At 39.2% G+C, this 14,836-nt stretch overlaps 1 protein-coding gene across 2 annotated transcripts; it reads right to left on the bottom strand.

Moving 5' to 3' along the window:
- Positions 1 to 485: 485 nt before the first annotated feature.
- Positions 486 to 14,514, bottom strand: setd7 (SET domain containing 7, histone lysine methyltransferase). Of its 2 annotated transcripts, XM_056383414.1 has the most exons (8): positions 14,363 to 14,514; positions 12,988 to 13,117; positions 8,892 to 9,093; positions 8,510 to 8,699; positions 6,646 to 6,727; positions 6,432 to 6,549; positions 3,494 to 3,651; positions 486 to 1,735 (listed from the first exon to the last, which is right to left on the bottom strand). In XM_056383414.1, exons 1-8 carry the CDS (start codon positions 14,400 to 14,402, stop codon positions 1,543 to 1,545), a joined length of 1,113 nt encoding a protein of 370 aa, XP_056239389.1. In that variant the 5' UTR covers positions 14,403 to 14,514; the 3' UTR covers positions 486 to 1,542. The 2 variants fall into 2 exon arrangements, with proteins under 2 accessions (XP_056239389.1, XP_056239390.1); XM_056383415.1 differs by lacking the exons at positions 486 to 1,735; positions 3,494 to 3,651; positions 6,432 to 6,549; positions 6,646 to 6,727 and having other exon boundaries at positions 8,532 to 8,721.
- Positions 14,515 to 14,836: the final 322 nt, after the last annotated feature.

Here is a 14,836-nt window from a genome sequence, read left to right as displayed (position 1 = left end):
CTAATATTTTCATGTGGGGACTTAGTCCATCTTTGTATCACTGGATGTATAAAAAATATAGACATGAAAAATATACCCTTAAAAATAAACACATTGTAATAAATAAATAAAGTGGCCAACTTTGGATTTATCTTAATCGATTAGCTTTCAGCATCACACAAATTCATTTGCATCACTATTTACTAGCATTGTTTATCGAATCTTCAGCTCTTATCTTTCATCCTAAAATATAAGTCACATTAAATATTACAGTACTCGTTGTAGTACAGCTAAATTTTTCAAACCTCACTTTTTAACACACTAAAATTTAGTTTCACATTGTTTTGTCTTTTACCAACTCATGCAGGTGATGTTTTATACATACTGATAGCAATATGAAACACCGCAGTATGTTTATTAGATAAATACTAGTTTGAGATTGTAGCAATAGCATTAACTGACAAACTGCTTCCATGATATGATAATAAATGAGGCATGCATAGAAATTTTCTTCATCATGTACTTTATTTTGTGGGGTCTAATTAGGTGAGAAAAGCTGAGCAGGCTCACATGTACTACAATAGACCATCCATTATGTTCTCAAGTTACAAATCACCTACAATTCTCAGTAAATACTGTGCTTTATCGATTTTAGATATAATAAATAAGTCACTGCAATATATATTGCATACTGTAAGCTGTGTGCAAGCCTCAATGAGTAGACCTGTGAAATTAAACTTTTTAAATGTACAGTGCTGTGCAAAAGTTTCAGGCACTTGTGAAAAGATGCTGTAAAGTCAGGATGCTTTCTGATATAATACCATGACTGGTTATTTATCAATGAATTTCATACAAAGTGCAGCAAATAGAAAAAACTGAATCAAATCATATTTGGTGTGACACTCCCCCCCCAAAAAAAAAAACAAAAAACAAAAAACAAAACAGCACCAGTTGCTGAGATCAGGATGCTGACATCATCTGCTGCAGGATGAATCTGGACCAATTAGACACCTCCTGATGATGATAATGATGGACAGGGTCTGAACATCTAAAGTGCCTAAATCTTTTGCACAGTATTGCATAGAAGGGACCGGCTGGGTAAGTTCAAATGAAGTGCGAGTTAAATAGAGTAAATTCTGCCACACAAATAGTGTTTTTAAACACCTTGAAGGGAGCCCTGAAAACTGAAAGAAATGAAAGTCATGCCCTAAGAATCCTCAATACCCTCAAACCAACAGCATGTAAATCATACCTATATGAGTAATATGTGATGGAGAAAACAGCACTTCCAGCTACTGACATATCTCCTTTAATAACATTTGGTTTCTTGCATAGTTCTTGTGTTGCTTGGCCCTGGATGTCCAGGACTTCCAATCAAACTGAACTGCTCAAGCAGTATTCTGCTTGAATACCATATGAAGCATAGTAACTTAAAAAATATCTACAGTATGGGTTGCAGCTGCAGGGATATCAAGTTCCATATGCTTCAGGAGTCTTCTAAAGTGGTAGCACAGATAGAGGGTTATTGTATTGTCCAGAGGTATTTGTCTGCATTCTGCACTCTCATTGGCTGGTGGGAGCCTCCTGTGTCTGCTGGAACACCTCCAGTTCCTGCTTGTACCAATCAGGAGCCTCTGGACCGTTCTTCCCCATCAGCCCGTGATCATAGCCATAGGCAACTGTCAGCTCCTCGCCTTTCTTCACAGCTCTAAGTGTTCGGATACACTTGATTGGACCAAAGCGAGGATGGACATACCTGAACAAAACAAATAATTTAAACTGAAACGAGAAAACTAGAGACTCTCTTTTGATGGGATTACACTAGCTGCATCACATGTCACCACGCTGACGTTCTGACCCAGGAGCACTCATTACTACATGAGGACTCAGTAGTTATTACTACATTATTACATGAGCGTTCAGTAGTTATTACTACATTATCATGAATATTCACTAGTTATTACTGCATTATTACATGAGGACTCAGTAGTTATTTCTCTTACTACATGAGGACTCAGTAGTTATTTTTGTTAATACACAATGACTGAGTAGTCATTACTACATTATTACATGAGTACTCAGTAGTTATTATTACATTGTTGCATGACATTACATGAGTACTCAGTTATTAATACATTATCATGAGTACTCAGTAGTTATTACTACATTATCACGAGTACTCAGTAGTTATTACTACATTGTTACACAAGTACTCAGTAGTCATTACTACAATATTACACGAGGACTCAGTAGTCACTACTTTTATATCACGAGTACTCGGTAGTTATTACTACATGAGTACTCAGTAGTTACCCAGTAGTATGGACTTTGTGATATTCCTAGACCCACTATCAGCTGAAATTACAATGGTAGCTGAGAGAAAACTCTGAACTCTACTGGAGGATGAACCATTCTACATAAACACATTCCCTCATGTGGTGTGTGATGGTAGTGGAGAGCCCTGTCTCGGGGTCCAGCATTCAGACCTGTACTGTTCTATTTGTGTTCGCCACACATGAACCCACCCATCTGATGAGAACATGGAGGAAGGAAGGACGACTCATCTGACCACATCACTGTTTTCCACATCTCTGTAGAACAGTGTCTCTGGTTTTGGCACCTAAACTCTCACATGTGGAATCATCTCTGTAATGAGGGTCTATCACTGCAGCTCTACTATAACATCCCTCTGTGTGACTGTGGATGACTGTTGTTGACTCATATATATCATCATATTCATATTCTCAGTCACCTGAGGAAGAGCTGCTCATCTGTTCTTCTTCACTAATGCACGAGAATCACTGTCATCAAATGTCCAACCCTGTTTACTGACGTCTGTCCCATAGATGCAGATGTCACTTTATCTCTGTTGCTATGGAAACAGCAGCCAGTTGAATGTGACTGAAGCTCCAACGATGAACCCTCTTCAGAGTCACTCAGATCTTTTATTCTTGATACAGAATCAGAATCAACTGGGCCTGTTCAGCATTTTTATACCTGCCCCAGAGCATGATGGGATGTTAACGGATTAATTGTAGCATGCGCTTTACCTGTGTACATCTGAATTTGCTATGTCTCTCCACCTATTTATTCAGGTTTTTCCTTTCCATTGTCACCTGTATGCAGATCCCTCTGCAGTGTTAGCTGTAGTGGCCATCACAGACATCTACTTCCTGTGTTTACTTTAGGTCTACACTCAAAGACAGGTGTTTGAAATGATTCATAACAATCATGTTTATCCTGAAAGCAGCTGGAGGCCCACACTGGTTGCCTTTATATACACTGTTATGTGTGAGTCCTTGTTTCCCCAAATCTCTACAACAGAAGTCAAGAGGGCAAAGTTAGCACAAGCCATCCAGCCAAGATTGACACATGAGAAATAATAAACTGCATGTGTGATGTGAATGAAAGCCTAAGAACAGACACTACATGAACCTGATCAAGAACTAACTTTGAATCACAAACTTTTGACTCTTATTTTGAAAATGTCTGACTCTCTTCCATCTGTACTCACGGATCATATTTGCAGTTGGGGGTGAAGGAGTGGTTTGCCTTGTGGGCCAGAGAGGCACAGTATCTCTCTGTGTGGTCAAAAGGCTCAGGGACGTCGATCACAGTGTCCTTGTCCAGTGAGATCGTGTTTCCATTCAGGGCCCAGTCTCTGCTGTCTACCTGAGGATGTAGCCATGACAGACAGACACATGCTTTAATCAATACAAACACCTGAACACCAAACAGGTGGTGTTCAGGTGTTCCAACTGACCTAAAGTTATAATCTGTAACTTTTCCACTTTAAAATGTCTAAAAACAACTAGACCTACAGTGCTGCGAAAAAGTATGTGCCCCTTTGGGCCTGTGCATATTCTCATTTGTCCAGGTCATAGTATCCTAAAGGAGTTTTAAATCGAAAAAACAACTGGACTTGATTATTTGTCTGGGAAGACGTTTCACCTCTCATCCAAGAGGCTTCATCAGTTCATGTACGCATCTGACCAGGCTGGGACTGGCCCCTTTACAGATTTCTTTTCTTTTTGCTTTTTTGTCACACTTAAATGTTTCAGATCATCAAACAATTTTAATATCAGACAAAGATAACCTGAGTAAATACAAAAAGCAGTTTTTAAATGATGATTTCATTTATTAAGGGAAAAAAGCTATCCAAACCAACCTGGCCCTATGAGAAAATGTAATTGCCCCCCCTTATTAAATCATGAATTAACCGTGATTAACCACATTTTTTGGAAAGCTGAGTTCAATTTCACTACTCCACCCAGGCCTGATTACTGCCAGACCTGTAGAATCAAGAAATCACTTAAATGTCTGAAAACGTGAAGTAAGCTAAAAGATCTCAAAAAGCAACACATCATGCCCCGATCCACAGAAATTCAAGAACGGATGAGAAACAAAGTCATTGACATCTATCAGTCTGGAAAGGATTACAAAGCCATTTCTAAGGCTTTGGGACTCCAGCGAACCACAGTGAGAGCCATTATCCACAAATGGAGAAAACATGGAACAATGGTGAACCTTCCCAGGAGTGGCCAGCATACCAAAATTACTCCAAGAGCGCATCGACAATTCATCCAGGAGGTCACAAAAGAACCCAGAACAACATCTAAAGCACTGCAGGCCTCACTTGCCTCAGTTAAGGTCAGTAAAAATGGCAAAATGGCTCGAAAACCCTCCAATGTGGCTGAATTAAACAATTCTGCAAAGAAGAGTGGGCCAAAATTCCTCCACAGCGATGTGAAAGACTCATTGCCAGTTATCGCAAACACTAGATTGCCAAGGGTGGCACAACTGGGTTTAGGGGGAAATTACTTTTTCACATAGGGCCAGGTTGGTTTGGATAGCTTTTTTCCCGTAATAAATGAAATCATCATTTAAAAACTGCATTTTGTATTTTCTCAGGTTATCTTTGTCTGATATTAAAAATTTGTTTGATGATCTGAAACATGTAAGTGTGACAAAAAAGCAAAAAGAAATCTGTAAGGGGGGAAATACTTTTTCACAGCACTGTATGTTTTATATGTTGTTGAGTTTTTTTCTTACATTATCCCAAATGTTTCCATAAATTCTCAAATTAGAGAAATCTGTGATTTTAATCATGGTAACACTGCATTGGCCGCCTTTCAATTACATAATATCCTCTAGGACCATGTGTCAGTGTTGTGTTGGTCTGACAGAAGCTCAACATTTAAGATACATACACTTTTTACACCTTGGTAGTTTTCAACTATAAATTTTATATTTTAAGTTATCAGAGTAAATGTTAGACAGCTCAGCTCCTAGCTGCTGGAGACATGGGACACATGTCCTGTGGATCAGTGAAACACTGATTTTTAAAGTGAACCTGCTTAATGCACTCCCTCCAGGAATTTGGCGGGCTTTTATTGGTATTGTTGCTGGCTAAAATATCTGATTTTGCAGCAGCTTTTCTTAAAAATTGCAATGATCTTTTTGTATAATTCATTAAAATTCAAAGGCAAATTGTACCAGCGAGAATAAATCCAGTGCAGTGCAGGTGGTGACAGTCTTCAAAAATATTATAAGGAAATCTTAATCACACAAAGAGCTGATCTTTATAATAACCTCATGAATTTATGAATTGCATGGAGCTTTTTATGTGTGTACGGGCTCGTTGCCCCCTGCCTCCTAAGAACAATTACTACTAATTTGTGTTATTTCTCTTATAGTGACATATAAGCAATACAGCTCAAAAAGTTGCGTGTCGCAACTTTATCATTTCAGTCAGTATCACAACAAACTAAGACTAAACAAGGGAAAATGTGCACGGGCCTCAACTCAGTCATGATGATGGTGATAATGAATATAGTAAATTCAATTTACGTTAATTATTGCGATCAAGACACTGCAACTTTCTGGAGGGACTGATTTATAGGTGTTTCTACTGGTTTTAATCCCCTGGTCTGTTTGTTATGGAGAGGAGGACACCTCTGTAGATAATTCAGCTGCTGGTAAAAATCGGCTGAACCTCTGGGTCATAAGTTATCAGAGAAACAATCAAAACAAAGGTTAGCATCAATCTCAGCTCCAACTCTTCCCTGGCGTCTCTGTCCTCCGTACAGCATCAGTGTGACACTTTTAATGTGAAACTGCTTTATTCAGTGTTTTTAATGGTTTGAATCACCAGATCTGTTTGATTTCCTGAATCACTGACACTGAAGGAATCCAAACCGAGAGGAGCTCACAGTAATGGTGGTGAAGACAACAACTCCCACGATCCCACGCTATTTCACCCAACGCCGCCTTTTGTTATTCTTTTGATTGAGTGACATACTTTGCGTTTAAAAGAAGGGTATTTTTTTTTATTCAGATATACTAATTTGAATTTATTTTTTCAAATTAGTTTAGCTCCTCCACAATCTTTCCACATACTGCAGAGGTGCCCTCTGGGGTATAACAACTAGATGAAAAAACGTGTGTCATACCTCAGAGTGAGTGATGCGTACTCCGTTATAAAAAGCCATCACAGTGTCCGTTTCAGCATCTGTCTTAGCAAACAAACCCTGACCTGCTCCTTTAATCGTGGAGTCCGCCACAAATACCCTGACAAACACAAACAATACAATGACAGTATGATGAACAGCCCTGAAGTGGCTCCAGGATCGCATTGTAGGGGAATCATGTATACAGCTGACCCACCTTTGGTTCTCATATGGGTCAGGAAGCAGAGCGTGAGTGGCCATACACGTGGATGTGGACTTGTCATACGAGTAAACAGGACCTTAAAGACAGAGAAGATCATTTTAAAGTCCAGTTGTTTCCATAAATCCCTCCAACCATTAAACACAATAAACGAATCAGAACAATATAAACAAACATGACTACACTCTGACTCATGCAGTTTCCAGCACATCTGAAGAAATGGTACTCGGCCCTAAAACCCTCAGAAACACATTATCTGATAATATACTTACTCCGGATGGCATTACCTTGGCCTCCAGTGCTAAATCAAGAAACATTGGGGTCATTTTGACCAGGACATGTCTTTTACTTATAAACAAGTCTCTAGGACAGCCTTCTTCCACCTGCACAACATTATGAAAATCAGAAACATCCTGTCTCCAAAGGAAGCTGAAAAACTAGTCCATGCATTTGTTACCTCCAGACTGGAATACTGTAATTCTTTATTATCAGGATGTCCTAATGACTCAGTGAAAAACCTCCAGCTGATCCAAAATGCTGCAGGGGGAGTTCTGACAGGAACTAGGAAAAGAGATCACATCTCTCCTATGTTGGCTTCTCTGGCACTGGATTTCATAGAGAATAAAATCCTCCTCCTCACCTACAAGGGCATTCAGTCATTAAGTCAGACACCTTTGTATCTTAAAGAGCTCATAGTACCCTATTATCCGAACAGAACACTCTGCCCTACACAGGTCTACTGTGGTTACTAGAGTTTCTAAGATTAGAATAGGAGGCAGAACCTTCAGCTATCAGGCTCCTCTACTGTGGAACCAGCTCCAAGTCTGGGTCCAGGAGGAAGAGCCTTCAGCTATCAGCTGAGCATAGTTTGTGGCTCTCCTCTCTGTATCTCTCTGTTTCCTCATTCTGGTATCTCTGATCTGGAGCTACAGGATCCAGATCAGCCACTACAACACTCAATAATAATAACAATAATCCAGCCGCTTGAGGCGTGTGACGTGATTTGATACTATACAAATTACAAATACAAATTGAACATGACAGTAATTCACACATCTAACACAGGTGAAGAATTACATTCATACTACAGATACAACAATAAATGATGTGCAACAGTAGAAGTGGTTATAGTGCAATATGCTGCATATGGGGGTTAATTCAGACACAGCCCATTCTTTCACTGTATGATGAAGAGTGTGTGGCTCAAAGCTCCATGGCATATAAAATTCATATGTTACTAGAGCTCCAGAAGCCTAACAGAGGAGATGTAAAACTACATTGAGATGGTTTTTGGTTCTTAAACCTCAAGTATATCTTCTCATGGATCAACACAAAATACAAGGGAAGAGGAAAATATGGAGCTTTAAAGAACCACCAGTATGTGGTGTCAATAAATACAGTATACAATGGTGAGACTCTATTTTTCCCTGTGTTTTTAAATTGAACATTAAGCTGCTCAAGTTAAATGCTCTGACAATGTGGACTACACAGCTGTTGCATGTATGATTGCCAGTTTCCTGTGAGACTTTAACTTTTCAGTTGTGCTTAAGTACAAAGTTATTATATCATGTGATTTAAATATCTACACTGATAACTCCTGATTGGCTTGACTGCTGATCAATAATCCCTGGAATTTCCTGGACTGGTAAGGAAAAAATTATTTAATCTAATGGCACTCTTCATCAGAAAACCTTTCAAAAAACATTGAAAGAGTACATGGATTAAAATGGGTAAAGTCTGTAGTTCAAGTCTGCAAAATCAGTGTTGAAAAACAAAGAGGACAATGTAGAGCAGAACCAAAAACAGACACCTATAGCTTCACCTAACACTGGCACTGACTGAAGACGACATGTGTACTCACTGTTTTGTGTGACTTCGAAGCGCTGCCTTCCACTCTCGTTGGAAATCAGGGTGGCGAGACGAGCTTCAATCAGCTCCCCGTCGACAAAGCTCCCAGAGAGAGCTGTGTGTCCGTCTGGGTAGACATACGCTACAGAGTCACCGGTCATCTCTCCATCCTCATTCACCTCCCCAAACACACAGCCCCCATCCTAGACGCACCACAGTACACACCAACATGCACAATTATCACAGTTAACAAAGATCATTCAGTTACTTTCCTTCTGTGTTGTGTATCTTAAAGGAGGCTAAACAACATTTCATAAATATGGCCAGAGAAGTGCTTGAACTGATGTAACTGAGTGAAGTCTCCACATGTGACCATGGGCAGTGAGCTGACTCACAGGGTAGTACACCCAGCACTCCCCACAGCGGTTGTTGTCTTTATACTGGCCCTTGAACACCAGGTGGCCCTCTCCATCAAACTCCTGAGCATGCCCATTGAGCTCCCCATCCACATACATCCCATGGAGGACGCTGTCGTCTTCATATGTGTACACCCCATGGCCCTGCAGAGTATCATCTACGTAAAAACCCTCCAGGGTGCTGTGGAGAGGGGACAGAAAGAAGACAGCTGCAGTATCATGTTGAGCATCGTCAGATATGTAGGATGGAGTTATTAGTGTTCAGTGGTGCTGAGCTCTCAATGCATTAAATATGTTTAACTTCATGTTCTGATCTTGAAACTGTAATAAAATATTACAGATGTTCTATAAAACAGAGTAATAGGGACATTGTTAGAAAAAAGTCAGAGGGTCCTGTCTTACACCCCGCATAAAGCGCAACACAAGTGTCTTTGCTAGTTTCAGACCGATGCAGTTGTCATTCTCCCGTCCAGCGCCCACGTTGTCTAAATAGCTAATACACTTCTCCATCCATTTGTGTGCCCATGGGCGTGTTGGTCTTAAAATGAGGTGTGGTCAGGAGCATTGTTGACATATTGCTATCTTTAGTCGGCAGAAAGTGGCTGACCAGCAAAAACCTGGTCTGAAGTCAGTGGTTCAGTATTTCACTGTTATTTTAAAGGCTCATTATCAAGTAAGTACTGGACTCATTGGTCAGTCACAATATGTAATCAGCTCACCACAAATAGAATCTAATTCTGTGTGAAACACAGCAGCTCTTTTGAACCATCTGCCTCAAGAGGCAAATGTTCTTTCTGCCATTATAATAGCAAAAGTGGATGTGGACATGGCCTAAATGCACTTGCACCACACACTTTAGACCATACACTTTGGATCGTTAAAATAGAGCCTTGAGAGTTTGAGGAGAAAGTTTAACAAAAATTTCTATAAAAAAGTAAGAACATCAGGAGAGAGGAGTGAAAACATTTTGAGAAAAAATTTAAAATATTTTGAAGATAAAGTCCTAATATTCTGTGATTAAAGTAGTACATTTTGACAGAAGAGTAAGAGTACTTTAAGATTCAACTGGTAGGGTTAGGGTTCCTTTGGAGGTTTTCTGGGTTCATCTGGCAGGAGACCCCCAAGGTAGACCCAGAACATGCTCATAATATACATTTTTTTAAAAATTGTAAAAAAAAAAAAAAAAAAATCGATAGCAATTGATTTACAGTGGTGAGAAAAACTCTGCGAACCCTTGGTCATGAAATCACCAATGGGTGTTCCAATCTGGCCTGGGAACGCGTCAGGGTCCAGAGGCCTGTACTGCGAAGCAGGATTTGAGATTATCAAGGTAACTAAAGGTTTAACTCTGGATTTTCATTTCTACAACAGAGGTTCACTTTTTACATCATGGTAACTAACACCGCTTAGCTTCAGAGGATCAGATGAAAACTTGTCAACAGCCAAACTACTGACGAACCAGATACCTGGAAAACTGGGTCATCCTTTCTACAGGACCCTGACAGGAACAAAAGCGTACAATAAAAGTCTCAATAATAACAAGAAACAGATATTTACATAAATCAGTGGAATTGTTTTGCTGTTCCAAACCAGCATGTGTCCACTCTGATTTTAAAACAGAGCTTCTAACAGAGGAGAGTTTATCACTAATCAACTACATAATAACTATTAGAGCTTCATTTGAACCAAACAAATATTTGATCTAATCCAACAGGATTCCTGACAGTATTGATGCTTTTACTCTCTTCTTCATCACTTCAGCTCAGAATAACATGAGGAGACTCAAGCTGGAAATAAAAACTAAACATCTAATGTCTTTGATTAGAACAATGATCCACTCAATGCGTAAATTTTCCAATGATTAAGAATTTGATTTATAATTTTGAAATTCTTTTCATTTCAGTCAGACTGACTCATTAGACTTCAATTACTTCTTTCCTCTTTTCTTTCTCTCCTCTCTGCAACGGAAACAGTCTGACATTAACTTTAACTGTTTCATCTGCTTCACATGTTCATAAGTTCATCATCAGACAAACAAGCGGAAATACTCAGTAAGACACTTAATGATAATACATGCACTTATTTACAATACAGTTATATTTAGAAATAGTAGTATTTCTTTATAGTTATAGTTCTTTTTATTCCAGGATGGTCAGTGTTAGGTTGAGTTAACCCAGATAACTAAAAGTTATCCTGGGAATGTTGAACTTGCTTCGTAGTACAGGCCTCTGGACAGGCTGGAAACGCTGGGGAGAGGGATGTCTGGACTAACTTGCCAGACCTGCAGCTGGATTAAGCATCTGGAAATAATTAAGCCTGCATGAGCCACATTATACAGCAGTTCAGAAATACAGAGCAGATCACAGACTGTAAAGGCTGCAACTCCCCTTCATTACAGTCACTAGCTGAAAGATATGCTATGAGTTCAGTTCGGTGTAAGTCCTCAAGTGCTGCTGTAAAGCCAGTTCTTCTTTTCTATGTTTTTTTTTTAAATTTTTGGTGCATTACTGCCACCTTCTGGTACATGAGCATCAATGAATGTCAGAGTGAACATGGCTCACATTCATAGTTGCAAATAGATACATTCAGTTAATCCCAAACATGAGCACATTCAGTGAACACACGTTCATGCACAACACTGTCATTCATTATTGGTGAGGCCTATAGCTTCAGATCATCTACTGTAATCACTTGACGTGTTAAAGCTAACACAGACAGACATGTCAGCTCTTTTTCCTGTCAGCAGTCCTAATCTAATACTGATGTCATCATTTTGCAGAACATGCTTCCATGCTTTATGAATGTACCATCTCAGGCCTCCACCGCCAACTCATTGGATGTGAAGTCAGAGTCATAATTTTACCACACTGAGACAGTTTATGCCATAAACTAAATGAATGGTTGTTGTGAGCGGAAGACAGGCTGGTGAACTTCAGTCAGGATGAAACACCTCTGGCTCACAGTTCACAGAACTCATCAGGAGAATAAATTACCAAATTAAAATTCACTGAAGAAAAGTGTCATATCAGTGAATCCAGCCAGTCACGTGGCTAATATATCAGCTAATAAATAGATTAAAAAACAATTACATTTCAGAACAAAGGCTGACAAGTGACCAATAACTGCCACGCAAAATCACAAAATCAAAATATCTTGCTCACTTTTATGTCGTTAATTCAGTTATCCAAGTAACTTTTGTAAATCTGTACGGCATTTGCATCAACCTAGCATGCATCTTCGTTCCCGAGACGCAGCTCGACTGCACAGAGTGCACGTAAACAGCGGTGACGTCATCCAGAAAACAAAAAAAAAAAAACTTTTCTGGGCTTTTTGTTGGCTTTGGATATTTTTAAGCCATGGACTGAAAAGTCCATGGCTTAAAAATATACAATACAAAGATTAATAATTGACTGAGTTTACAGCCGGAGGTGTCCTGTCAACAGTTTTACAGGCATCTCTTTCAAGTTCAATGTGGAAATACTCATGGTGTTGACTGATTATTTCACTCATCATATGTCTGGTATTATATGAAAACATGATATGGACATTAACAATATTAAACACTCGATTTTCATCAGAGGGTCTATAATGCTGTCCATGACAACAGGTTTTGTACTTTGTAGACATCATTCCTCCAAAACAGAGACATCAGAGCATCAGTAATATGTAATAAACTAACCAGCAAGCAGCTAAGATGAATTAAATGAAAACCTGCTAGCAAGCTTATGTCACCAGCCTTATATTATTAGATCATTAATACTGATGCATCACTGAAGTAGCAGCATTTTATTGTTGAAATCAAGTGTAAAGGAGGAACTGCAACAGTGGTAGATCTACTGAATATAAACATTATGATGTTGGATGAAAAAATATTGGGTTTTTTTCTCTCTCTTTCCTGTTAACATGTGATTTTCTAAAGTTTACTTTCAGTCTTTGATCTGTTCCTGTGTTTAGTTTTTATTTACATGTAAATACAGATGTTATATGTTAGCATATGTCAGTATTAAAAAGTTGTTGTCCCCACAAGTGTTGAGACAACTCTTCACCTTTTACATTTCTTCTGTGTGATCTTTACCTTCCATCAAAGAAGAAGAACTTGCCCTTTCCATTCTTCTCTCCATGGGTGAAGTGTCCTTCAAAGCGATCACTGGAGGAGTAGGTCACTGTGCAGAAACCATGGGGCTGACCATCTTCATCCAGTGGACCTGAACATGCAAAGAGTTTGTCTGGTGATTTCAGTCAAGTGAATACATTCACGGCTCCTCACAGCTGACTCCACAGAACCAATACTCACTCTCCTTTAACTATGGAAAAGACACATTTATTTCCAGGGGTGGACAGTAACAAAGTACATTTACTTGAGTACTGTACTTAAGTATATGTTTCAAGTATCTGTACTTTACTTGAGTATTTTTTGTAAACTTCTGACTTTTATTCCATTACACCTAAAGACAGATATTGTACTTCTTGCTCTACATTTCTATGAAGTACTCTTACTTTGAAGCAGAGCTTTTGGTCAGTAAATTAATTTTCTTTTACTTAGATAATTTGATAGACCATACACTGTGTTCATCACAATGGAAAAAACTAATCACAGCCTCTTCCACCGTCAGTCATGTTTGAACGTGTCAGTGACCTAACGCAGAAGATCCTTCACCTGAGACCATGGTCTGATCTGAAGTCTGTTTGAAGGTTTACAAATAAAGAAAGATTAATTTAGTTTGAAATGTTTGCTGTTTTCAACACGACCAATCTTCACTGACTAAAGAACAAAAATATGAAAACAACAAGGGCTACTTTTGTTGATTCAATCGTGTTTTTGTGGCCATTTCTCTTGGCTTTGTATCATATTCTACAGTCTGTTTATTGTAAAGGTTCTACATTCAGTCAATCAGTCAGTAGGTTGTTTCAGAGTCATTAGGTACTGTAAATGTGGAACAATACAACAATGGGTTGACATAAAAAATGTAGGCTACTTTTGAATACTTCACTATTTTTAAAATCATGTACTGCATTAACTCAAGTAAAAATCTCACTGAACTTTCACTTGTATCAGAGTAATATTTGACCATGGGGATCCATACTTTGACAAGTAATGGAGCTGTGGACTACTGTTTATTTCAAGACAGTTCCAGTTCTGACTTTGAACCAGTTTTGTAAACTGGCCCATGAAGACAGAAACCCTGAACCAGCAGTCACTACCTGAACGAGTAACACTCCATGCAGCCACGCGGGCAGCGAGACTCAGACATCACCCGCACCGCGCCCAGGCGCCTGTCAGGCGGGTTTCCTACTTAAATAAAGTCCGTGGCGTTCCAGGTTACCCTGTTGGCCTACGGCGAGACTGACTCATGGAGATTTACGAAAACCTGATATCTGTACCTCAAACAGCACCTAGTCCACCTATCACCGTATACACAGAAATACAGTAACAGAAAGATGTTGCTCACCTTCCACAACCTCTTCTATGTTTTCATCATCGCTTTCCATGCTGCTGGACGACCACACCACAGCCCGACTGATCTCCCTTCACGGAGGAGCGTCAGAGCCGCCTTACGGCATGTGACATCGATCAAGCCTCTAACACAGCAGTTTTCACTGTAGATTCAAGCTCAGATCAGACTCAGACTGCCCATCCCAGACACTAATGTAACATATGTACAGATATGAGTTTCTAATATGAAATACATGAACATATAAAACAAAAACATATGTAAAAAATTATAAAAAGCCTTTTAGAAATGGGAAAAAATTCATGTGACATATATGTCTCACCCATACAAATACATGTTTAGACTTATATTGTAGACATATATCCATCCCAGATCCCAAGTCTGTCAGTATGTTGATATTATAAACAGTAGAGTCCTAAAGTCTGAGACCACTTTCCCAGAATGCAAAGACACATCTCACAGGGCGAAGCA

The sequence above is a fragment of the Seriola aureovittata genome, chromosome 8 (genome assembly GCF_021018895.1).
Source record: "Seriola aureovittata isolate HTS-2021-v1 ecotype China chromosome 8, ASM2101889v1, whole genome shotgun sequence".
NCBI lineage: Eukaryota > Metazoa > Chordata > Actinopteri > Carangiformes > Carangidae > Seriola > Seriola aureovittata.
This window is presented reverse-complemented; position numbering and strand designations above follow the sequence as displayed.